The 27,600-nt window shown below is 39.0% G+C and overlaps 1 protein-coding gene across 9 annotated transcripts in view; it reads right to left on the bottom strand.

Moving 5' to 3' along the window:
- Positions 1-27,600, bottom strand: part of RHOT1 (ras homolog family member T1) — an 83,525-nt gene extending 55,925 nt beyond the window's left edge. For 5 of the 9 annotated variants that reach the window (XR_016388906.1, XR_016388907.1, XR_016388908.1 and 2 more), the window contains exons 1-8: positions 27,384-27,597; positions 16,140-16,198; positions 13,683-13,764; positions 11,405-11,448; positions 11,056-11,109; positions 10,848-10,900; positions 4,771-4,879; positions 4,372-4,473 (exon numbers count right to left, since the gene is read on the bottom strand). Coding sequence is in view for 5 of the 9 variants with exons in the window: in XM_022595833.3 (XP_022451541.1) it covers positions 4,372-4,473; positions 4,771-4,879; positions 10,848-10,900; positions 11,056-11,109; positions 11,405-11,448; positions 13,683-13,764; positions 16,140-16,198; positions 27,384-27,459 (579 nt within the window). In the remaining 4 variants the exon portion in view is untranslated. Of the gene's footprint in view, positions 1-4,371; positions 4,474-4,770; positions 4,880-10,847; positions 10,901-11,055; positions 11,110-11,404; positions 11,449-13,682; positions 13,765-16,139; positions 16,199-27,383 lie in introns of all 9 variants that reach the window. The other 4 variants (XM_022595837.3, XM_022595834.3, XM_089900785.1 and 1 more) reach the window with 3 other exon arrangements.

The following is a 27,600-nucleotide window of genomic DNA, read 5'->3' as shown; positions in this document are numbered from 1 at the left end:
CTGCCAATGCAGGGGACATGGGTTCGTGCCCTGGTCCTGGAATATCCCACATGCCGCGGAGCAGCTAGTCCTGTGAGCCATGGCTGCTGAGCCTGCACATCTGGAGCCTGTGCTCCGCAACAGGAGAGGCCACAACAGTGAGAGGCCAGCGTACCGCAAAAAGAAAAAAAAAAAAAAAAAGAAACGAAAAAGGAGAAGTCACAATGGACACCAGAGAAATACAAAGCATCATAAGAGACTACTACAAGCAACTCTATGCCAATAAAATGGACAACCTGGAAGAAATGCACCAATTCTTAGAAAGGTATAACCTTCTAAGACTGAACCAGGAAGAAATAGAAAATATGAACAGACCAATCACAAGTAATGAAATTGAAACTGTGATTAAAAATCTTCCAACAGGGCTTCCCTGGTGGCGCAGTGGTTGAGAGTCCGCCTGCTGATGCAGGGGACACGGGTTCGTGCCCTGGTTTGGGAAGATCCCACATGCCGCGGAGCGGCTAGGCCCGTGAGCCATGGCCGCTGAGCCTGCGCGTCCGGAGCCTGTGCTCCGCGACGGGAGAGGCCACAACAGTGAGAGGCCCGCGAACTGCAAAAAAAAAAAAAAAAAAAATCTTCCAACAAACAAAAGTCCAGGACCAGGTGGCTTCACAGGTGAATTCTATCAAACTTGTAGAGAAGAGCTAACACCCGACCTTCTCAAACTCTTCCAAGAAATTACAGAGGAAGGAACACTCCAAAACTCATTCTATAAGGCCACCATCACCCTGATACCAAAACCAGACAAAGATACTACAAAAAAAGAAAATTACAGACCAATATCACTGATAAATATACATGCAAAAATCCTCAACAAAATACTCGCAAACAGAATCCATCAACACATTAAAAGGATCATACACCATGATCAAGTGGGATCTATCCCAGGGATGCAAGGATTCTTCAATATATGCAAATCAATCAATGTGATACACCATATTAACAAATTGAAGAATAAAAACCACGTGATCATCTCAATAGATTCAGAAAAAGCTTTTGACAAAATTCAACACCCATTTATGATAAAAACTCTCCAAAAAGTGGGCACACAGGGAACCTACCTCAACATAATAAAGGCCATATACGACAAACCCACAGCAAACATCACTGTCAATGGTGAAAAACTGAAAGCATTTCCTCTAAGAACAGGAACAAAACGAGGATGTCCACTCTCGCCACTATTATTCAACATAGTTTCGGAAGTCCTAGCCACGGCAATCAGAGAAGAAAAAGAAATACAAGGAAACAAATTGGAAAAGAAGAAGTAAAACTGTCACTGTTTGCAGATAACATGATACTATACATAGAGAGTCCTAAAGATGCCACCAGAAAACTACTAGAGCTAATCAATGAATTTGGTAAAGTTGCAGGATACAAAATTAATGCACAGAAATCTCTTGCATTCCTATACACTAACAACGAAAGATCAGAAAAAGAAATTAAGGAAATAATCCCATTCACCATTGCAACAAAAAGAATAAAATACCTAGGAATAAACCTACCTAAGGAGGTAAAAGACCTGTATGCAGAAAACTATAAGACACTGATGAAAGACATCAAAGATGACAAAAACAGATGGAGAGATATACCATGTTCTTGGATTGGAAGAATCAATACTGTGAAAATGACTATACCACCCAAAGCAATCTACAGATTCAATGCAATCCCTATCAAATTACCAGTGGCATTTTCTAAAGAACTAGAACAAAAAATCTTAAAATTTGTATGGAGACACAAAAGACCCCGAATAGCCAAAGTAGTCTTGAGGTAAAAAAAAAAGAGCTGGAGGAATCAGACTCCCAGACTTCAGACTATACTACAAAGCTACAGTAATCAAGACAATAGGGTACTGGCACAAAAACAGAAATATAGGTCAATGTAACAGGATAGAAAGCCCAGAGATAAAGCCACGCACCTATGGTCAATTAATCTATGACAAAGGAGGCAAGGATATACAATGGAGAAGAGACAGTCTCTTCAATAAGTGGTCCTGGGAAAACTGGACAGCTACATGTAAAAGAATGAAATTAGAACACTCTCTAACACCATATACAAAAATAAACTCAAAATGGATTAGAGACCTAAATGTAAGACCAGACACTATAAACCTCTTAGAGGAAAACATAGGAAGAACACTCTTTGACATAAATCACAGCAAGATCTTTTTTGATCCACCTCCTAGAGTAATGGAAATAAAAACAAAAATAAACAAGTGGGACCTAATGAAACTTAAAAGCTTTTGCACAGCAAAGGAAACTACAAACAAGACAAAAAGACAACCCTCAGAATGGGAGAAAATATTTACAAACAAATCAACTGACAAAGGATTAATCTCCAAAATCTATAAACAGCTCATGCAGCTCAATATTAAAAAAACAAACAACCCAATCCAAAAATGGGCAGAAGGCCTAAATAGACATTTCTCCAAAGAAGACATACAGATGGCCAAGAAGCACATGAAAAGCTGCTCAACATCACTAATTATTAGAGAAATGCAAATCAAAACTACTATGAGGTATCACCTCACACCAGTTAGAATGGGCATCATCAGAAAATCTACAAACAACAAATGCTGGAGAGGGTGTGGAGAAAAGGGAACCCTCTTGCACTGTTGGTGGGAATGTAAACTGATACAGCCACTATGGAGAACAGTATGGAGGTTCCTTAAAAAACGAAAAATAGAATTACCATAGGACCCAGCAATCCCACTACTGGGCATATACCCAGAGAAAACCATAATTCAAAAAGACACATGGACCCCAATGTTCATTGCAGCAGTATTTACAATAGCCAGGTCATGGAAGCAACCTAAATGCCCATTGGCAGATGAATGGATACAGAAGATGTGGTACATATATACAATGGAATATTACTCAGCCATAAAAAGGAATGAAATTGGGTCATTTGCAGAGATGTGGATGGATCTAGAGACTGTCATACAGAGTGAAGTAAGTCAGAAAGAGAAAAACAAATATCGTATATTAACGCATACATGTGGAACCTAGAAAAGTGGTACAGATGAACTGGTCTGCAGGGCAGAAATAGAGACACAGATGTAGAGAACAAACGTATGGACACCAAGGGGGGAAGTGGGGGTGGGGGTGGTAGTAGGATGAATTGGGAGATTGGGATTGACATGTACACACTGATGTGTATAAAATGGATGACTAATAAGAACCTGCTGTATAAAAAATAAAATCCAAAAATAAATAAATAAATAAAAGAAGCCAGACACAGAAGACCACATATTGTATGATTCCATTTATATGAAATGTCCAGAATATGCAAATCCATAGAGACAGAAAGAAGATTACTGGTTGCCAAAAGCTGGGGTAAGGAAGAAGGGGGGAATGGGAGTGACTGCTAGTGGGTAAAAGGTTTCTTTTGAAACGCTCTGGAGACAGGCAGTGAGGATGGACACACAATTTTGTGAATACGTTAAAAATCACTGAAGAGGACACTTCAAAAGGGTGAACTTTATGGTATGTGAGTTACATCTCAATTTAAAAATTAATTTTAAAAGTCTATGGTAGGGCCTCCCTGGTGGTGCAGTGGTTGAGAGTCCGCCTGCCGATGCAGGGGACATGGGTTCGTGCCCCAGTCCAGGAGGATCCCACATACCGCGGAGCAACTAAGCCCGTGAGCCATGGCCGCTGAGCCTGCACATTGGAACAGGAGAGGCCACAACAGTGAGAGGCCTGTGTACCGCAAAAAAAAAAAAAAAAAAAGTCTACGGTAAAATATTGTTAAATTTTAAATATTTCATTAAGGAATTACTGTGTTTCTAAGCTATGGAACAAAAGGGATTATTCAAATTGTATTACATATTGTACCCATTTCAAATAATTACACAAGTTTTTTGCTTGTATGTGTTTTTAAGTTTGTGGATTTTTTTTTGATTTGAATATTACTTTATTTATTTATGTTTTATACAGCACTTTCTTATTAGTTATCTATTTTATACATATTAGTGGATATATGTCAATCCCAATCTCCCAATTCATCCCACAGATTTGTGGATTTAATTGTAGCAAAGCAAGTAGACCATTAGTTAAGTCTTTGGACTTTTTGTTGTTACAATTGCCAATTCTCCTGTTTGTTTTAATGGCACTTCCTGAAATAATATTTGATCTGGAATATTATTCTGACTATTTAACATGAATGTCTTTGAAGAAAAGTACCTAGAAAATATAACAGTATAGTAAGCAATAAATTTTAATTTTAGCAGTTTAGATGAATACTTCAGAGTTACTAAAAATCGTTTTCATAACAGAGTTACTACCTACACATTCCAGCCCCTACTAACACAGCCTGATGGGATGGAGGGTTTACCTCTTTCTCCTCTGGGCAGTACAGGGGCCCTGTAGGATGAAGAACAGCTTTCTGTGCATAATAGAAGAGCTCCGATATGTTCTTCAGATTTTTTGCTGAACACTGAAAAGAAAGTTTAAAATTTTTCACTCTGAAAGCAATCATGAGAGCTAAAAATATTTTTTAAACTATAAACATTCCTTGAAGAAACTGAAAAAAGTGCATTTTTCTTACTGGATATCACAATATGACTGTTTACAAAGAGCTCAGAGGCCATCTCCAAGTTCTCTGTTTTATTTGGTTTACAAGACTTCACAAACAAATTTATTCCACCCCACATCTTCCCTCCCTCCTATTCTGAACCTCAATTTAGTGAGAATTCACCAACTGTAAATTTCAAAATCCAATGATAAGGCATACCTCCACACAGGTTTCTATTTCTGTGTACTGGTTCATAATAGGAAGGATGGTCTCCATACTACTGTATTCCACCAGATCAGATTTGTTCCCAACCAATATCAAAGGCAGCCTGAAATAAACAGGGCACATTGTAATAATAAGGAAGGCAAAAGACATTAGATTTATATTTTAATGTACATTGTAACCTAGTCTAACTAATAAGATTTACTTAATCTCCTCAATATGAACCCTCTATCTTAGTCAGCCCAAGCACCCTGGAAAGCATGTTCATAATCAGCAAATATTTACTGAGTTCCTATTATAAGCCAGGGACTGTTCTAAGCATTACAGACACAAGACAGAAAAGGTCCCTGCTCACTCTCATAGTGAAAATCAGAAAATGGACAATAAGCAAATAAACAAACAAGACACTTTCCAATTCTGTAAGTGCAATGAAGGAAATAAACAGGTATATGGGATAAAGTAATGGGAGGGGGCTAACTCTACATGGTAATCACGGAAAATCTCTCTGACAAGGTGGCATTTGAGCCAAGGAGTGAAGGATGAAATGGAATCTGTTATGTGAAAATCCAAGAAAGAGCTGGCTGGGAAGAAGGGACAGCATGTGCAAAAGCCCCAAACTGAAAGAACATTCCCATGAGTCCAAAGAACAGAAAAATGCCAGAGTGGCTGAAGAGTACTGGTCCAAGGGGAAGAGGTATGAAATGGAGTTGGAGAGAGGAGCAAAGGCCAGACACAAAAGGAATTACAGCTGCAGTAAAGAGTGTGTGGTTTATTTTAAGTGTAAAAAGGGAAGCCACAGAAGGGTTATAAGTAGGTGAATGATATGATCCAAATGATATTTTAAAATGCAGTCATTTGTTATCTTTGAGAGATACATACTGAAATATTTACAGTACAATATGGTATCTGATTTGTTCAAAATGATCCCAAGGGGAGGGGTAATAAATGAAACAACACTGGCCATGAGTTGTTAATTACTGAAGCTGGATGACTGATACAGAGGGATTCGTTATACTATTCTCTCTACTTCTGTATATGTTTGATTTTTTTTCAATAATAAAAAAGTTTTTTTGGGCTTCCCTGGTGGCGCAGTGGTTGAGAGTCCGCCTTCCGATGCAGGGGACACGGGTTCGTGCCCCGGTCCGGGAAGATCCCACATGGCCGCGGAGCGGCTGGGCCCGTGAGCCATGGCCGCTGAGCCTGTGCGTCCAGAGCCTGTGCTCCGCAACGGGAGAGGCCACAACAGTGAGAGGCCCGCGTACAGCAAAAAAAAAAAAAAGTTTTTTTATGTGATATCTTGGATTAGGGCAATGAAGGTGAAGAGGAAATATTCAGATTTGAGATATATTTTAGAAGTAGAAGAAACAGGAGCAATGGGTAGATTAGATATGGAGATTGAAGGAAAACAGAAATCAAGAAAAGTAAACAGATTTTTTGTCTGGACAAAATGCGTAGAGCTTCTGAGACAGAAAAGACTTAGAAATCTGCGGAGCGGGCAGTGGGGAGTAGGCAGGGAATTAAGGATTTTGTTTTAAACAAATTAAATCTGACAGGCCTATCAGAAATCTGAATGGGGATTACCAAGGAGTACTAGCCCAGTGGAGAACAATTATTTGTACATCCCACAAGAGAGCTTAAAGGGAAAGCAAATCATCTTGCTGGAACTCCAGATTGCAAAAGAAATACTTGCAAGCATTTATTTAACCACCTAGTGTGGTTATTATGTGTAAAAGGACTGGCCCACTTCATAACCCAAATATAGATTGTTAATAGAGCCAGAAGGGTTTCCAAAAATGTGGTGCTTTACAACCAAACGTGGCTCAGAATAATTTATGGATCTTAAAAAAAAAATACACATGTCCAAGCCCTACTCCAAACCTACTGATTCTAAAACTCAAAGGGTGGAGCAAAGGCATCTATATTGTTTTAAAGTACTCCAGGCGACAGTGATGGGCACATCTGACTAAGGAGCACTGTGATAATGGTACAAGGAAGTCCTAAGTAAGAACATATGTGTAACAAATATAAACTTAAGGTATGAGGCCCACGAAAGAGGGTATTGGGAAAATGTGAAGTCCATACACTAAAGAAATAGATCACCTTGGAACAAATCAACCACAAGAGAAATAAATATGCTCACATGATTCAGGGAGGGGTAAAAGTATAGCCACCCCTGAGAAAGCACAATTAGAGATCTCCAAATACTGAAAGCCACTTTCAGATGGCAAACTAAAAGGGCCACAAGACTAGCCAGCTAGTTTCTAAAGAGCAGTTTAGGAAGCTGTCGTAGTAGAGCCCATTTTAAAAATTCAGTTGTTCAAACTAGTGCTTGATAGATCCTGGCAAAACTGACTCCTCTGAAGAGTCCCTCCTGGAAACAGTTCAAGTAATCAGCAAGAAAAACAAGTGTCAGGAGCATACAGGCATCGTTTCCTCCAAGGCAGTCCTGTCCAATACAACCTTCTGTGATGACAGAAATGATCTTTATTTGTACTGTCCATTCCTGTAACCTCTAGCCACAAGTGGCTATCAAGCACTTGAAATGTGGCTGTGTCCAAGAAACTGAATTTTTCGTTTTATTTCATTTTACTTAAATTGCCACAACTGACTAGAAGCTACTGCCTTGGACAGTATAGCTCTAGAGAGCTCCTTTCAGCTTTGTCAGTAAGTCACTACAAAGTGACTTTAAAACAATGCTAATGATAAAACAATGATAAAGAGAAGCCATCAGAGATGCAAGATGTAGCACATACAATGCCATCTCAGTCACAAAGTAAATACGTGAGAGGGTGAGTCACCATGTTCATCTGTTTAGAAACAGATCTTTAGAGTTTCAAGGCATGAAAATGCCCAACTAAAAAAGAAATCTAAAAAATGAAGTAAAGGGCCAGATGTGAATAATATATAGATATTAGCCTGGTTTTCCTAACATTTAAAAAGACTCAAAGCACAAGACAAGAATGCCCACTCTCCCCACTTTTTTTCAACAAAATATTGGAAGTACTTGCCAGAAAAATTAGGCAAGAAAAAGAAATAAAAGGCACCTAAAACTGTCACTATTTGCAGAGGACATGATTTTATATATAGAAAACCCTAAAGACTTCACCAAAAAACTGTTAGAACAGACAAATTCAGTAAAGTGGTGGGGTACAAAATCAATACACAAAATTTGGTTGCATTTCTATACACTAACAACAAACTATGAGAAAGAGAAATTAGGAAAACAATCCCATTTACAATTGCATCAAAAAGAATGAAATACCTAGGAATAAATTTAACCAAGGAGGTGAAAGACACTGAAAACTGTATGTTATTGATGAAAGAAACTGAAGAAGACACAAAGAAACAGAAAAATATTCTGTGCTCATGAACTGGAAGAATTAATATTGTGAAAATGTCCATATTACCCAAAGCAATATACAGATTCAATGCAATCCTTATCAAAATTCCAATGACATTTTTCACAGAAATACAGCAAATAATCCTATTGGATGAAACTACAAAAGACCCTGAATAGCCAAAGCAATTTTGAAAAAGAACAAAAAATCTGTAGGCACCATGTGCCCTGATTTCAAACTACATAACAAAGCTATAGTAATCAAAACAGTATGGTATTCACATTAAAACAAATACATAGATCAATGGAACCCAAACAATATGGTCAATTAATTTATGACAAAGGAGGCAGGAATATATAATAGGGAAAGGATGGTCTTTTCCACAAATGGTATTGGGAAAAGTGGACAGCCCCATGCAAAAGAATGAAACTAGACCACTATCTTACACCATACACAAAAACTAACTCAAAATGGATGTAAGACCATTTTGATCAAAGACCTGAATGTAAGACCTGAAACCATAAAACTTCAAGAAGAAAATACAGGCATAAGTTACTTGACACTGGTCTTGGTGATGAATTTGTGGATCTGGCAACAAGAGCAAAAATAAACAAGTGGGACTATATCAAACTAAAAATTTCTATTTCTACACAGCAAATGAAATCATCTACAAAATTAAAAGACAACCTACTGAATGGGGGAAAATTATTTGTAAATCATATATCAGATAAGAAGTTACTATCCAAATTATACAAAGAACTCATAAAACTCAACAGCAAAAAACCCCCAAAAATCTGATTTAAAAATGGGCAGAGGATCTGAATACAGATTTTTCCCAAAAAATGTCATACAGATGGCCAAAAGGCACCTGAAAAGATGTTCAACATCACTAATCATCAGGGGAATGCAAATCAAAACTACAATGACATATCACCTCATACCTGGTGGAATGGCTATTATCAAAAAGATAAGAAATAAGAAGTGTTGGTGAGGATGTGGAGAAAACGGAACCCTCATATACCTCTGTGCACTGCTGGTAGGAATGTAAATTGGTGCAATCACTATGGAGGTTCCTCAAAAAATTAAAAATAGAACTACCACACAATCCATCAATTCCATTTCTGGGTATTTATCTAAAGAAAACAAAAACACTAATTTGAAAAGATATATGTACCCCCATGTTCATTTACAGCACTATTTACAATAGCCAAGATATGGAAACAACCTAGGTGTCCATCAATGGATAAATAGATAAAGAAGATGTGGTGAATATATATACAATGGAATATTATTCAGCAATAAAAAAGAATGGAATCTTGCCGTTTTCAACAACATGGATGGACCTTGAGGGAATTAGGCTAAGCACAGTTAAGTCAGACAGCGAAAAACAAATACCGTATGATTTCACTTATATGTGGAATCTAAAAAAAAAACCAAAATCATAGATACAGAGAACAGAATGGTGCTTGCCAGAGAAGTGGGTGGGAGGTGGGAGTCGGTGAAACAGGTGAAGGGGGTCAAGAGGTACAAACTTTCGGTTATAAGATGAATAAGCCACAGGGATGTAAAGCTCAGCATGGTGACTATAGTCAATAATATTGTGGAGCATACTTGAAAGTAGCCAAGAGAGTAAATACTAAAAGTTAACTGTGGGAGCTTCCCTGGTGGCGCAGTGGTCGGGAGTCTGCCTGCCAATGCAGGGGACACAGGTTCGTGCCCCGGTCCGGGAGGATCCCACATGCCACGGAGTGGCTGGGCCCGTGAGCCATGGCCGCTGAGCCTGCGCATCCAGAGCCTGTGCTCCGCAACGGGAGAGGCCACAACAGTGAGATGACCGCGTACCAAAAAAAAAAAAAAAAAAAAAAAAAAATTTAAAAGTTAACTGTGTATGATGACAGATAGTAACTAGATTTATTGTGGTGACCATTTCACAACGTATACAAATACTGAATCATGATGTTATACACCTGAAACCAACATAATTTTATGTCAATTATATCGCAATAAAAATTTTTTTGAAAAAGACTCAAATGCTTCACAAATAACATGTTCAATTAAACAATACCACAAGAATGTTTTGTTTCCATTTAAAGCTCAAAACATTTATACCTAGGACCACCAATCTGCTTAGAAGAAAACAGAATTTGCTTTTTCCCTATCATACATATATCTTCCAAAGAATTTCAAAGAAATCTCCCTGCATGAATTCCTAAATGAAGATCTCTATAAAGATTTTTAGAGAACTTATAAAGCACTTATACATGCATTATATTTCACTGGATTCTCAAAATAACCACATGTAGCCAAGAGAAGTATTACCCACTTACAGATGAGGAAACTAAGGCTCAATGAAGTTTTAGAGCTCATAAGAGGCCAAGCCAGATTTCCAAGGTCACTCATTTTCCTCCAAGTCCTGTGCTCTTACATATACCACATGGTGAGCAATCAATGACTTAGGGTATTGCCAATCCTCAAAAGGGCAACTCAAGAGAGAGGGCACATTATAGTACCAGAGCTCTATTTTCTGCTTTGCTCTCAAATATATGCGCTGCCTCAAATAATTCCTCCCAAAAAAGGTGTGAGTGTGTAAACAGACAGACCTATAAAGCACATATGGCAAACTGTTAACTAGTGGATCTAAGTGAATAGTTTACAGATGTTCATTGTACTATTTCTTGCAACTTTCCTCTAAGTTTGAAAATTTTCAATATACGAAGTTTGAGAGAAAAAAACTACCTGCTGTCTTTGTCTGTTCTTTCATTTATGAGAGGAATCCATCGACTGGTTACCTAAAATGAAAATTAACAAGAAGTAAGCCACGATGAGGATCTTCTTTGAAAAATACTCTACTTTGACCCCTAAAATTCTAAATTGAGGATCAATTATAAAAGTGCCCCCACTGAAATTTAACAAAATATAGTGAAAAAATGTCATACATTCATACCTTATCAATAGAATGCTTGTTGTTAACAGCATAAACTATGCAGATAACATTAGCCTACAAGAAAAATTAAATTGATGTCATTTTAAAATAACACAAAAGTAGCATTTAATTACCAACTAGCTAATATAGTTGGGCCAAAGAAAGAACAAAATTGGAAAACTAAAACACTTAGCATGCCTCTAAGAGGAAAAGGTTCCAAAGGATTTACAGCAAAAATACATTCTCAAAGTCAGCAGTAACAATAAAGAACTGAAAAAGTCCTCTTGGTAAGTGAGAGAATGAAATGGTAGATACAGAATCATCACTGTTTTCCCACAAGAAAACTTAGAACTATTTTTTTTTAACTTACCTGTGATATTTCTTGATGAAGTTGTTCATCACTCTGTTCTGCTTCTACAAATAACAAAGTCAAAAATTTCTTTTCATATTTTAAACACTTTCATAAAAACAAATGGCCAAGCTAAAACCCATATAACACCCATCTAACATCCCACAAAACATCCCTCACCCCTCATGTCATTTACATGGTGTAGTGTCAGACAAGTGGCAAAGACAAGGGCAAGCCAGAGAAAGCAGAGTTGAACTATGATAAGGAAGCTGGCTGGCACTGAGAGACAAGTCTACATGAAGATAACTCAGGCAAGGAAGAGCAGAAGGCATTGTGTGATAAATCTGGGCCGGCATCTGATCTAGAGTTGAGAAGGGACTGGGAAAAGAGATCAGAAACCCAAGTGAGAGTCAGAAGCCCAAAGAGTCTATACACACAGGGTCAAAAAGCCAGGTGAGAATCTGGGCAATATAAGCTTAAGATCTAGACAGCAGATAGAAGTAATCTTAACAAGGCCTCAGAAGCAAAACTGGAGCATGATAATGAGTCAAGAATTCCCTGGGGACTTCCCTGGTGGTCCACTGAGTAAGACTCAGCACTCCCAATGCAGGAGGCCCAGGTTCGATCCCTGGTTGGGGAACTAGATCCCGCATGCATGCCCCAACTAAGAGTTCACCTGCCGCAACTAAGAAGCCCTCATGCCTCAACTAAAAGATCCCAAGTGCCACAACTAAGATCCCAAGTGCCACAACTAAGACCCGGCGCAGCCAAAATAAATTTAAAAAAAAAAACATTCCCTCACTGGCCCATATCTCTGGCTAGAACGGATCTCAATGGATGGATATGCCTATAATCCCACAGGTGCAGGGGATAGGTGCAATATATAGCTAGAATGGAGAAGTAAACAAATGAAGACCAAAGCAATTATTGACATATTAATTTAGATCACTTTACGTTAACTGTTTCCCCCCAAAATGCATGTTATTTCTGACATACAAACTAATATCACAAATGAATACATGGTATTTCAATTTATGCTAAAAAATTGGCCGTATTTTAAATATCTTCTCAAATGTTGAGTAATCAACGGGTTAAGGCCTCAAGTCTAATACTAAAGTGAATCTAAGTATGTGGCTACACATATTGAAAAAGAATAATTCTGTAAATAAAGCTAGTTATGAGACTGATTGTAGCAGAAAACATCCAACTCCCTTCAGCTTCTAGTACAGTGCTGTCCAACAGAAATATGATACAAGCCATACATAAAATTTTTAATTTTCTAGTAGTCACCTTAAACAAAGTAAAAAGGAACAGGTAAAATGACTTTTTAATTTAACCCAAAATAACAAAAATATTAAAATTTCAATATGTAATCAATAGAAAAATTATTAATGAGATATCGTACATTCCTTTTTCCATTTTCTAAATCCACTTATATTTTATACTTAGAGCACATTTCAATTTAGACCAGACACATTTTAAGTGTTCAACAGTCATATGTATCAGACTGCAAAGTATTTCACTTTTGGAATATATGGAATACCAGCTCAGCAAAACGAAGTATTACTAATGTAGTTATACGCATTTTAAAAAATAGATTTCATTTTTTAGAGCAGTTTTAGGTTCACAGCAAAACTGAGTGGAAGGTACAGAGATTTCCCATATACCTCCTGCCTTCATATATAGCTTCCCCCAGTATCAACATCTCTCATCAGAGTGGTACACCTGTTACAACTTCCCTTTCTTCCCAAAAGAAGTCCCAGAACAAAGTAAAATAATTTAATGACTAAAAAGTAAAGTAGTAGTGTGTAGAAAAACTTTACATTATTAAAAGCAATATAGATGTGCTTCCATTATCATATACTGTAAGCAAGATGATAACTGTTTTAGCTTTTTTTTGTTTTTTAAGGACAAAGTCTGACAAATTAAAAAACAAATTTAGAACTCAAAAATTTTTCAAATTAGAACCTTTCTACATCATCAGAGCATGCCTGAATGTCTGATAACAAAATTAACACAGAACTTCTCTCTGCAAACATGCAAATCCAAGGAGGGTATCATTTGTCTGGTCATTTGCCATCCCTCCTTCTTTTTCGTTATTACAGAACCCAACTTGGTAAATTAGGGACAGAGAACTGCTTTTCGTGGGGTGTGGGGTAACACAAAAATAGTAAATGATCACTTACTGCTAGAGAAAAGGAACACCCCTCTTAAAACGTTTTTTAAAGCTCATTTAAGTACCTTTTTAAGGACTATTAAATTAACTCTACAGCTTCACCTACAAGAAGACATTCACTACCTGAGTAATCTACAATGTGCGTTGGAACTCTCTCAGGGGTGACATCAGCTGGAATGGTGATTTCTTCTGCCCGGGGAGGAACCTTCATTTGCAAACAAATATAAAAAAGGAAAAGCCTTTGAATATTATTAATCAAACTTGTTAACAGATTATGTAAATTTATCCATATATTAGCCCCTTTTGCCAATACTTATCTTTACAAGTATTTATTGTTCTTTTAAATGCTTATTTTTATGCTTTACCACAGATGCAAATATATATGAAAACTATATGATAAAACACTTTTTAAAAAAAAATGCACATTTATACCTATGTGGGCACAGGACATATTAAGGATACTTCAGCCCCTAAATTAATTTGGTGTTTAAAAATTAGATTTTTTAAATGTAGTTTTCATTCTATTTTGTTGAAGGCTTAAGATACTCTGCAAATGAAGACTTATGTTAATCTAAAATAATCCTCAAATAAATTAATAAATTATCAAAATTCATTTCTTCTAGAAGATAACTGGCTACACAAGCCTTATGCTTAATGACCCTATTACTTAGAAAAACTCCTTATCCACGCCCCAAAGGACTATGCTAAAATGACAATTCTGGACTTCCTTGGTGGCGCAGTGGTTAAGAATCTGTCTGCCAATGCAGGGGACACGGGTTCAAGCCCTGGTTTGGGAAGATCCCACATGCCATGGAACAACTTAGCCTGTGCACCACAACTACTGAGCCTGAGCTCTAGAACCCGTTAGCCACAACTACTGAGCCTGCGTGCCACACTGCTGAAGCCCGCGTGCCTAGAGCCTGTGCTCCACAACAAGAGAAGCCACCACAATGAGAAACCCACGCATCACAACAAAGAGTAGCCCCCATTGGCCGCAACTAGAGAAAAGCCTGCGCGCAGCAACAAAGACCCAACACAGCCAAAAATACAAATAAATAAACTTATAAAAGAATTAAATAAAATAAATAAAATAAAAAGACAATTTAAACTAAATTAAACTATCATAGAAAACTTTTAGGTATTATAACCTGAGTGATCCTAATTAACGTTACTGATTCCACACACCACATATGAAAATACACTCCATTTTACAAATTAAGCTATGATTTATTTAACTATCTTATTTAAGAGAAAAAAAAGCAAAAGAAACAATGAGTGGGACTTCCCTGGTGGCGCAGTGGTTAAGAATCCGCCTGCCAGTGCAGGGGACACAGGTTCGAGCCCTGATCTGGGAAGATCCCACATGCCGTGGAGCAACTAGGCCCGTGTGCCACAACTACTGAACCTATGCTCTAGAGCCCACGAGCCACAACTACTGAGCCCGACTTCCACAACTACTGAAGCCTGCGTGCCTAGAGCCCATGCTCTGAAACAAGAGAAGCCACCCAATGAGAAGCCCGCGAACCGCAATGAAGAGTAGCCCCTGCTCACCACAACCAGAGAAAGCCCGCACACAGCAACAAAGACCCAAGGCAGCCAAAAATAAAAATAAATTAAAAAAAAAAAAAAGGAAACAATGAGTGGTCACATGGCAGTTGTAATTTTTGAAATAACTACCATGTAATACATCAAATTCCTCTCTAAACAGCAAAATTGAACAGATATTCCTAATTAAACAAGAGTAAAGAAATGATAAATGTAAACCGTGGCACTAATAATACCTACTGTGTGAAGAAAGAAAATAAAAAGAAATAATTTTCATCCCTTTTGCATTGATCCCATTCCTCATAACAATATCTTAACATTACATAAGGCCAACAGTTACAACAACATTACATTAGCCAACAGTCCCCCATACTGGAACTTCCAAAATGTAATAAATAAATACATTGCCAGCAATAACAAAACCACCTAACTTTTGGTGGCACTCTATTATTACTAAGCTTATCTCATTTGAGATCCATAACAATCCTTTGAGGTAGGCAAAGGTGGAATGAATTAGATTTTTTATTTGTAAAATGATGCAGGTGGATAATATTTGAGGTTTTCAAATATGTGTGTCAGAATTCTAGTGGTTCTAATGCCTCAAAGACCGGGGAGTGTCAGATGGAAGGCAAGCGGGGAGCCAGACCTTTTACCCTTACTTCAACTAAAGGAATACTCCATCTGTTCTATATTTTGGGCTTATGAAAAACATTAAGAGAGGATGATACAGCTTAGATATCTCTAACATCCCTTTCAGCTCCCATTTTACAGATGAGACAACTAAGGCACAGAAATGACAAACGTCCTAGCCAAGATCAAAAGTAAGAAACACAAAGGCCTTACTTAGTGAACTCAGAACTAGTTTGACTCTTTCTCCTACACTATATTTCAAAGATGTCTTGTAAAAACTACCACAAGCCTTTCTAAAAGTCATAACTATCAGAAAGAAACCACATGCAAAAATATATTCTATTTAACTCAATTTTGATAAAATTTAAAAAATTTTAAATATAGTTAAGAAATCAAAATGTTTACCTCTTCTGGGAATTCTTCACTGACCAGAGACATAATCAGTGATGTCTTCCCAACTCTAGCTGTGAAAAGAAAGAATTACTTTAATAAAGTATTTAGATTCTATATAACCTCAAATTTAGCAACCACACGGGGAAGTCTGTTATTTGTTACCTAAAATCAGAGGCATCCAAATTAGCATGTTTTAGTACAATACTTAAATTATATCTTTTTCTTCTGCTTAGTAAAGTTACACATATTCATTGTTTAAAACAAAAAATTACCAAAATATATAAAAGTAAAAATCTCCCATAGTATCCCCCATTGTTTAACATATGTAGTCTCCCAGATTTTCCTACACTTATATTTAACATAATAATAATTTACCACAGTAGAATCAGAGTATTTATACTATTTTGCAATCTTCCTTTATCACTTAATTATGTATTTGGACAGTATTCCACGTCAATATTTTTAAATCTCCTGGGACGGGGAAAGGGAAGGTTATTATTTAATAAATATAGCATTTTCGTTGAGGATGAAGAAAAACTTTTAGATGTAGAAAGTGGTGATGGTTATACAACACTGTGAACACATTTAATGCCCCTGAACTTGTACACTTACAAAAGGTTAAAATGTTTAACATTGTCTTGTATAGTTTATCACAATTTTTAAAAATAGCAATAGTGCACTTTATATTAACATTTAAAAAGCTTCCTACATTATTTTTGATAGCTGTATAAGAATCCATTGTATGATGTCATAATTTATTAACGTAATTTCCTAACAATGAACAGTATTCAGATTTTCACTTTTATAGACAATGGTGCAATGAGTATTTTTACAGGATAAATTCCTAGAAGTAGAACTCAAGTTAGCATGCATGATCTTTTTTGTTTTAATAGACATTGTTAAATTAGCTCCAAAACAGAATAAACTAATTTACATCCTCACCAACAGAAGAGCAGAGTGTCTATTTCTTTATATCTTTACCTCATTTCTTTTTTAGGGTATCATATTTAAAGGGTTAGTAAGAGCAAAGATACTTTCCTGTTACATTTTCTAACCTAGAAATTTTTTTTAATGCACAAACTTAAATTCTTAATCTTCTTGCTAAAAATTGACTTTCATCCCCATCATTTTCTGATAATATAATTACTATTGCCAGATATTCAAATGCTTATCAACTAAATCCTCTTGTGATTCTAGAGGAAAACAGTCCACCTGTCTGTTAATCTCTGCCGTAATAGAAAATTATAGATTTCAAAAGTCAAGTCTAGGGTTTCCCTGGTGGCGCAGTGGTTGAGAGTCTGCCTGCCGATGCAGGAGACACGGGTTCGTGCCCCAGTCCGGGAAGATCCCACATGCTGCGGAGTGGCTGGGCCCGTGAGTCATGGCCGCTGAGCCTGTGTGTCCGGAGCCTGTGCTCCGCAACGGGAGAGGCCACAACAGTGAGAGGCCCGCGTACCGCAAAAAAAAAAAAAAAAAAAGTCAAGTCTAAATATAAAAGAACTGGAAAATGTTAAAGTTAAGGAAAGTCACATTCCTTTTCTAAATGACTAAAAGAAAGGGTGACTAAAAATACCAGTCAAAGGACTTCCCTGGTGGCGCAGTGGTTACGAATCCGCCTGCCAATGCAGGGGACATGGGTTTGAGCCCTGGTCCGGGAAGATCCCACATGCTGCGGAGCAACTAAGCCTGTGTGCCACAACTACTGAGCCTGTGCTCTAGAGCTCGCGAGCCACAACTACTGAGCCCGCATGCCACAACTACTGAAGTCCACGCACCTAGAGCCCATACTCTGCAACAAGAGAAGCCACCGCAATGAGAAGCCCGCACACTGCAACGAAGAGTAGCCCCCGATTGCCGCAACTAGAGAAAGCCTGAGCGCAGCAACGAAGACCCAACATAGCCAAAAAATAAATAAATAAAATAAATTTATTAAAAAAAAATACAAGTCAAGTCTCTGGCAAAATGATGACTGGCTAGAAAAGAGAGCACTGGTCAAAACAACTTAGAGGGTGTGCTGCAAACAAGTGGGTGCTGCAGATGGAGGGCAGATCAGATGGTTAACAGGTATCTTCTAGCTCTGACTTCTTCAATCTTTACAATTTACATGTGTAAGAAGGCTTGGGCCTTCTTCAAGTGGCTGACAATAACATAACATCTCCCTGAGTCACGGAATCAGGAGCCCATCATCACAGTACTGCTATAACCTAGTTATTGAAGGCAGCTTATCCAGCTCCCCACAAAAATTTTAGATGAAGAGCTAAGGGACCCAGCCACAGTGATTTTCTCATGGTCTCACTAAGAGAATAACCCATCTCCTGATAGCTAAGCAGTATTCTTTCTCTTTCTTATGCCAGACATTAACAATTATTGTTAACACAAGTTAGTAATACAGAAAAGGAATGGTGACCACAAAAGTCAGGAAGCACCCCATACACAAATACTGCGTAAGTTAATTAAAATATTCAGATTCGGGGCTTCCCTGGTGGCGCGGTGGTTGAGAGTCCGCCTGCTGATGCAGGGGACAGGGGTTCATGCCCCGGTCCGGGAGGATCCCACGTGCCGCGGAGCGGCTGGGCCCGTGAGCCATGGCCGCTGAGCCTGCGCGTCCGCAGCCTGTGCTCCGCAACAGGAGAGGCCACAGCAGTGAGAGGCCCGCGTACCGCAAAAAAAAAAAGAAAAAAAAAAATTCAGATTCATTGGTGACTAATCCAGCAACTCTGGCTCAATTTTTTTTTTAATTTATATTCAGAAAATTTCAGACTTACAGAAAAATTGCAAAAATAATTCAAAAGAGTCAGGTCTATCCTTCAATCAAATTCCCCACACGTTGAACAACACAGGTGTGAACTGTGCAGGTCCACTTTGACACAGATTTTGTTTTATCAATTGCAAATACTACACAATCTGCAGATCTTTGATGTGGCATCACAGATACAGAGGAACACAGTAAACAGTGGGCCAGCTATAAGTTATACAGAGGTTTTCAACTGCACAGAAGGTCAGTACCCCTAACCCCTGCTTTGTTCAAAGGTCAAATGTAGTTATCTTAAAGTGGGCCAAGCCACCGTCCTCTTATTCCAGATACTTAAAACAACAAACCTTTTAGAAGATCCAATGCCTGTACAATACCTGTGACCTTTGACCTTCTGGGCCTTTCTGGCCCTAGGAGAGATGTCTGTTTTTTCCCTGGTTATCTCCAAAATCCTACAACTATCACCAGCACAGATGTTCCCAGAAACTTTTCCATTTCTGAAGAACTCTCCTGGATATCTTATACAGCTGACCCTTGAACAATGAGGGGGTTAGGAGTGCTAACACACGCACAGTTGAAAATCGTGTTACTTATAGTCGGCCTTCTGTATCAGTGATTCATCTGTATCCTCATCCCTGGATTCAAGCAACTGCGGATTGTGTAGTACTGTAGTATCTACTATTGAAAAAGATCAGCAGATAAGTGGACCTGCAAAGTTCCAACCCATGTTGTTCAAAGGTCAACTGTACCTGTCTACAATGTTATCCTTGATCTACTAAGTCCGGAATGGGAAAAAATGAATCAGATACTCAATAATCAGATACTCAGTCGGATACTCAATAACTCAGATGCTCCTTGGTAACTAAAACAAGTCCCATTGTTGGTCCTTGAGAAATGTGCCTACCTTAATACCCTGATTCTTCTTCTGATACCCTGATAATCCCCTTTTTAGAATTACCTTTTAAAAATTTTATTTGTAACCTACCTACCTTTGAATCCTTAACTCAAAAGGTTAAACAAAATCTTCAAAATTAAATCAATCAACAATATCAAAAAGCCTATTAGTTTCCAAGACAGCAAAGGACTTGTTTCTCCTTAATCACCATCACTCAGGATCCCTTAGCAAAATGCAGGTCTTCAACAGGTGTTCTGTGTTACCTTTAAAGTTCCCCCTCACCGTAATCTTTAAAATGCATCCATTCTTCCTCATCTCTCTTCTTAAAACTCATTACGACAACCCTTTTCTTGGTCATAGTCCCTTTTCTGCTTTTCTCATGGACCCTCTGTACCCCCAGTGATCTTTTCAGAAGAGAAAACCAACATTCTGAGGAAATTTAGATTTCTCCGCAGCTCAGCTCCTCAGGGCAGTTCTGGCTACCTGCAGCAACTCCTGCCAAAGCACAGACCTGTCACCATGTCCATTCCAACAGGGCAGGCCTCAGAGACAGGAAAGGAAATGGCTTGGAGACGAGGCACCGTAAAGACGGCAACAATTAAAGAGCTTTACTTATGCTTGATCATACAGACTTACAAGACAGCAATACCAAAGAGCGGGGATAATTAACTTATTTGTATGATACTACCTTTCAAAGTGTGACATTTCTACTCATTTGTATCCTGCCTCATTTGTTAAAGAATCTGAGGCAATTTAGCACTCACTACAATAAAACAATCCCATGTAGTTTCTGAAGTAATTGTATAATAAAAGGCCTTTTAAAAAATCAAAGAACATGAATCTCTCCCACATAAAAATCCAAGAGTGATTTCCTTTTTTAAAGCACGTTCAAAATTAGAGCAAGAGAGAGCGATTACAGTGATTTTGGGAAAAAATGAATGAGCATGTTTTCATTAGTACCATTTTGGGTTTCCTTTTGGAAGAGCAGTGAAATGACAGCTGCTTTAACTAATAAAGGATTATACAGATGTGATTTAGTTTCAAAATGCTTTGGTGAGGAACTTCCCTGGTGGCTCAGTGGTTAAGAATCCACCTGCCAATGCAGGGGACACGGGTTCGAGCCCCTGGTCCAGGAAGATCCCACATGCCGTGGAGCAACTAAGCCCATGCGCCACAACTACTGAGCCTGCGCTCTAGAGCTCGTAAGCCACAACTACTGAGCCTGCGTGCTGCAACTACTGAAGCCCACGCACCCAGAGCCCATGCTCCGCAACAAGAGAAGCCACCGCAATAAGAAGCCCGCGCACTGCAACAAAGAATAGCCCCCTGCTCACCGCAACTAGAGAAAGCCCACGCGCAGCAAGGAAGACCCAACAGATCCAAAAATAAAAAAATAAAAAATAAATAAAAACATTTAACCAAAAAAAAAAAAATGCTTTGGTGAATCCAAAATAGGGCTTTTTTGCTTCTCTTAAGACCTACCCACCTAACCTTGAGTGAGACTATCAAAGAAATAATGAAGCAGCAAGTTTAAAATTAAAGTTAAAATAGGCCACTTTCAAGCTAATTTTAATTGAGAAAATAAATGAATGTCTTGAAGGAAAAAATTTTAGAATATTAAAATTTTAAGACTCTTTAAATAAGCCTATAATCAAAAAGGTTCCTTATGGGAATCCCCTAGCAGTCCAGTGGTTAGGACTCCACGCTTTCACTGCCTAGGGCCCAGGTTCGATCCCTGGTCAGGGAGCTAAGATCCTGAAACCCGCGCAGCACAGCCAAAAAAAAAAATCCCTTATGACAATGGCAGATGAGTATAAACATTGCATATTTTTAACTACTCCAGAAAATAGAAATTATTTCCATAAGGAACAATATGCCAAGCTCTTCTCTAATTATTGTACCAATTAAATTTTATATTTAATATAATATATACTACAAATATTTTATATAGTACAATTTTATGATAAATATAATTAAATATAATTATATATAATATAAACATTTTAATATAAATATTAATATGGAGGACAAAAAAATTATCCTTTGTTAGCCAGACATCTGATGGTCTCTATTTCCTCTATTTTGCCTGAGAAATATTAAAGTGATCTATAAAAATTAAAAGCATGGCCACAATTATCCCCAAGGACAGAAGGCCTTCTGATTCAGTTCAACACAACATGCTACAGTTCTGTCTGAAACCCCATGCTTCTAAGTAGGTCATCCATGGGAAGCATAATTCATCACTATAGAACAAATTATCTAGATTTATCCCGGCTAAAAATTTGTCTTTTCATCACATCTTTTGAACATCTACTTCTAAATGACAGCAAATTCTTAATATTCATGAAGTGGAAGTAATATTCCCTGGTTCCAATTGCCATCCTAACAGCCATATTGACTATTTTTCTTGATAACAAACACCCCATGCTTCAAGTAGCAAAGGGATCTACCTACTCCTCATTTTTATCTGCTTCTTTATTAAGAAGCCTTGCTGGCTCTTCTTAATTTATTGTAATTCGAATACACAGGGAGGAGGAGAGTAGCTATGAAGTTGTATTTTTAACTGGAAAATTTTAGCATTTGGGGAAATAGCTGAGCATTGTTCCAAAGGAAAATTTCATCAACCATATGCAGACAACGTGGGCTGCAGAAGGACAAATGCTATGGTCTATCCCTCTCCTTCAAACTACGTCAACACTAGTGCCCAACTGGTGCCGGCAGAGCAGAAAAGACAGCAGAGAACAGGTCTCAGTACATATGTAAGGATGATGTAGAAGAGACTCTCTATATGAATAGAATAGGCTATGTAGAATGGACTTTCTACGGCCAATCACCCAGGTACTATCACCCAGGTGATAGTAGGTACCATACTGCGTTGTGTTATCACCAGACACAGTATAATTGAAACTGGAGCAGTTTAATCTTCAAATATCATTCTAACAAAGACCAGAATGGAGAGCAATATGGCTTTAAAAAGATCATAGAAAGTTTTTCTCCAAAATAAATGCTAGCTTATTCCTGAAGTGCCTTTGACTCTTATACCTAAAGAATCTTTCTCTAACTCCTTTAAACCTCCAAGATGGCCTCTGGTGGTTCAAGGAGAAGCTGACCTCTTTTGGCAAGGACTATAATTCCTGGCAGCCAAGACATGAACTAGACATGGCATTGCCATTATAAGTCACTGGTCTACTTCATTGCCAGAACACAGGAATCTCCCCAACAAAATAAAGGTAAGAACATGGACAAGAGACTGGATGAATGCTGCCCCTTCAAATCCTAACAATAACCACATCAGACCAGATTTTAAGAAAGGAGAATGATCACATTTTTATGACTAAGAGGAGTGGTTTGGAAAACAAGGAAAGTCTAAATAAACTAAATAAACTAAACTAGCTTGAACTCGTTCATTCTTTCAACAACTATTTGAGTGCCTACTTTGTGCCTGGCCTACTCTAGGCCTGGGGAAATGGCAATAAACAAGACCAATCCCCTACAAAGCTTAGCTTCTAGCCCAAGTAACAACAGAAAAAAGTGAACAAATATGCAGGGAAGTAGGGATAATGCCTGGGTCAGGGCCCTCTTATAGAGAAAGCAAAGTAAAGGAGAGAGTAGTACAAGAACAAAGCAAGGGCCAGATTGTGAAGGACTCTGCAGGACTGCATTAAAAAGTTTAATGGCCTTGGGACTTCCCTGGTGGTTCAGGGGTTAAGACTCTGCACCTCCAGTGCAGGGGGCATGGGTTCGATCCCTGGTTGGGGAACTAAGATCCCGCACGCCTCACTATGCAGCCAAAAGTTAAAAAAAAAAAAAAATTGAATGGTCTTTAAGTGAAAGTAGAAATATCAGAGAATTAAATGGGTAACACGATCTGGGATACTTTTTAAAGATGACTCTGTCTGCTACATGGAGAACGGACGAAATTAGAAGCAGGGATACCAGTTAAGGAGATATTACAAAAGCCTAGGCCAGAGCCAACCAAAGTGTGAGCTAGTTTGGCAGAAGTTTCGATGATAAACCAAGCAGTTAGACAAACTGCGTAAGAGATACCGGACTCATTTAAAAAGAGGATAACAGTTCCACTTTCTTAATTAATTTGACCAGAAGACAAATATATCTTTAATTTAAAAACAAGACTTCACTAAAACTAAGACTATCTTGTGTACTTTTTTTTTTTTTTTTTTGCAGTACGCGGGCCTGTGCCACCAGGGAAGCACCTATCTTGTGTACTTTTAATGCAGCTACAGGATTTAGATAAAAGGTTAATAAGGCTCATTCCTCATATTATAACAAGGACATCTGTTAAGCATACTAATGCAAATCTAGTTAAATGCAAATTCTGGCCAATGAAATTGACCATGGAAAGTTATAACCTGAAGAACTAAGTTTCATGTGGTTGAATTTTTTTAAATTTTTAATTTTGTTTAAAGAATGGTAATTAACTTTTAATTTGGCCTGAATAGCATTCAATATGTTCAATAATTAAGGTAAGGTGAAGAAGATACTTAAAATACTTTGGCTTTCTCTGCAAATAAACACCTTAAAATTTATAGACAGCCTAACTTTTCTGATCTAAGCAGTCAACAGACATTCAGCAACCAGTTAGCATTAAAGCCTGGCTGGCTCAGAATCCAAACTCTGGATGGGTCAAGAAAAGATCCATTTCACCTCCAGAGTACAGTATAGGTTAAGCCAACAGAATGTTGAAACTGCTCACAACTGCTTGGGAGCCTCAGTGAATGAAGCTGCTGCTGTGTGGTTCAGGGACGGACACTAACAGCAATAAAATGTACTGAAGTGATTGAGAAAGAACAGGCTTTACAACAACTCCAGAGACGATGCTCCTTTTTCTTTTCGTTTCCTATTTCCCTTAGTTAACCATCTTAAAACTACAAATGAATTATTATGACTTCTTCCTTAAAAAGTGGTTTTCCTGGGCTTCCCTGGTGGCACTGTGGTTAAGAATCTGCCTGCCAATGCAACGTAAACGGGTTCGAGCCCTGGTCTGGGAAGATCCCACATGCTGCGGAGCAACTAAGCCCGTGTGCCACAACTACTGAGCCTGCGCTCTAGAGCCCGTGAGCCACAACTGCTGAACCCACGTGCCACAACTATTGAAGCCCACGTGCCTAGAGCCCATGCTCCACAACAAGAGAAGCCACCGCAATGAGAAGCCCGCGCACCGCAAGGAAGAGTAGCCCCCGCTCACAGCAACTAGAGAATGCCCACGCGCAGCAACGGAGACGCAATGCAGCCAAAACTAAATAAATAAAATTTTAAAAAGTGGTTTTCCTGATAAATCTGTGTATCAGACCAGTATCAAAATAGTTTGGGTCACACTTATTGTTTACCTGGCATTTAAAGTACTACAGCTAGGCTAAGTAGCTGTCAGATGCTTACATTAAATCTCAAAAAGTAATGCTTCAGTCATTTCCCCCCAGCATACAACCCTTTACTATAACTAATTAAAATTATATATTCCAAGTAAGTGTAGCTCTTTCTCATATATTTTTAAAATTTATTTTATTAATTTATTTATTTTTGGCTGCGTTGTGTCTTCGCTGCTGTGCACGGGCTTTTCTCCAGTTGCGGTGAGTGGGGGCTACTCTTTGTTGAGGTGTGCAGGCTTCTCATTGCAGTGGCTTCTCTTGTTGCGGAGCATGGGCTCTAGGCACACAGGCTTCAGTGGTTGTGGCTCGCGAGCTCTAGAGCACAGGCTCAGTAGTTGCGGCACACGGGCTCAACTGCTCCGCGGCACGTGGGATATTCCCGGACCAGGGCTCGAACCGTGTCCCCTGCATTGGCAGGCAGATTCCCAACCACTGCGCCACCAGAGGAGCCCATTTCTCATACTTTTAAATGTGGAAAAAAAATCACGTATATAAACTTGGCCTAAAGTTTTCGGTACCATCCTCTTTAAGAAAAATGTCTTCCTCAAAAACGAAGGCTTTCTCTTGTGTCAAGTTTCTCCCTATCTAAAAACTCTCACATATACACTCTAACCAATTCTATTATTTGCTTTCAATTCATCAGAATATGGCTCGTAATTTTTCTAACAAATTTTTAAGTCTTTTATGTATTTCAAAATAAGTAATACTGTTAACCTTTTAGCTTAAATGTCCTAAGGCTGACAATATATCTCACATATGTATAGCACTTCAATTCAGATGTTTTACAGACTACTGATTATATGTAATTGCTCCCTATATTCAAAACTAAAACCAAAACAAAGAATTTTTGTTTTAAAAAATTTTTTTTATCCATCAGTTTTTTAAGTGGGACATCTACTCACTTTCCCTACCTTGCTCCAAATGCATCAACAAGAATCATATTCCTGAACTTTGTCAAGAAGTCCATGCAAAACACAGGTTGATACATGTGTTGTTATAAATTAAAACTAAAATTCACAACTGCAAACCAAAAAGTAAACTGCGTCTGGCTAAGCTTACTTCTAAATTCTGATTCTAAAGGAAGATTTCTACAATAGCAGGTGAACAGAGGTTTCCATGAACAGCAAAGAACACTACAGAAGAGGGTAAAAATGTGTTCACTTCCTTCGTTGGGAGTGCATCACAGTGACCTGGAGGGGCTACTCTAGAATGAAACGGGGTTTAGAATAGAAAGGTTCAAAACAGCAAAGTCAGGTCATTAACTAATGTACTTTTAAAACAAACGGTCCAGTCCTCCCCAGCCCACTTTCTTATTTTAGTCCTACCAATTGAGTCATGTAACTTGAACAATATCAAGAAGTCCCTGCTGTTCTGTCCCCAAGTCAGTGAACAGAAGACATGTCTCCCTTATTACATCTTCAAAAAGTGAAATCTAAGAATCTCTGCGGGGGAGGGGGGGTCTCACGTGTGCCCGTCATTTTTAAATTAATTACCAAGTAGTTATGAAATAATGTTTTAAAAGATGGGGGAAACTAGGCTTTAGGATAACAATAATTCTCTCAACTTAAGGACCCTCCCCATTTAAGTATTCATTCATTGAGCACTTGTATAACTTGAAGCTGAGAGTAAATTTTTGAGGAAACATCGAGTGTACCTAGAGTTATTCCAATGCAAAGAGCAAATACCGCTTAAAATGCTCCGTGCCTTACAGTCAATGCCTAGAGCGAGGGAACACCGCGAGCGCAAAAACATGCAGACACCTGACCTTGCCCACAAGTCGAACAGTTCTGCACCCCTCCCCCTAGCTTCCCCGGGAGCCAGTTCACGCCATCCCAATTGGTCAGTCTGCCTGTTCCAGCACCTGCCTGGCAGAGACAAGGGAATCTCCACGGAAGACGAAAGGGTCTGAGAGGAGGCGGCCTCGGAAACGCGGAGGCCCGGGAGGAGAGCATTCCAAGAGAAAAAGGAGAGGACCTTCGGAGGGATGAGGCCGGGCGGTCAGAGGCTAATGGCGACACGGCTTGAGGGTGATGACGGGGGGACAGAGGACGGGAGGGCTCAGGAGGGCCCAGGTGAGGTGAGAGATCGAGGGCCGCCTGCGGGCAGCCGAAAGGGAAGAGCGGAGGGGCTGGGAGGCCTGGGGGCGCGGAGGTAGGGCAGTGGGGCGGCAGGGGCTGCGGTGGCCGCGGCCAGTCCCGGCCAGCCCGGGCGCGCGGACTCACGTTCTCCCACCAGAAGGATCCGCACGTCTTTCTTCATGTCTGCGGCTCGCAGGGGCCGGCCTCGGCCCGCACGCATGGAGCGGACTCCTCTCGCCCGGAGCGCCCAGCCCGCGGCGCCGCTCTCCCCACGCTGCCGGCGCCGCCTGCCAGCCTCTCCCGCCGCCCCGCCCGAACCTCGGCCTCCCGGGCCCGCCGCACCACCTCCTCAGCAGCTACC

Source organism: Delphinapterus leucas, chromosome 19, assembly GCF_059928025.1.
Source record: "Delphinapterus leucas isolate spDelLeu-1000000601 "Yukka" chromosome 19, BTC_Dleu_Yukka2, whole genome shotgun sequence".
Classification (NCBI taxonomy): Eukaryota; Metazoa; Chordata; class Mammalia; order Artiodactyla; family Monodontidae; genus Delphinapterus; species Delphinapterus leucas.
The sequence above is the reverse complement of the archived record's forward strand: the minus strand, read 5'-3'. Positions and strand labels throughout refer to the sequence as shown.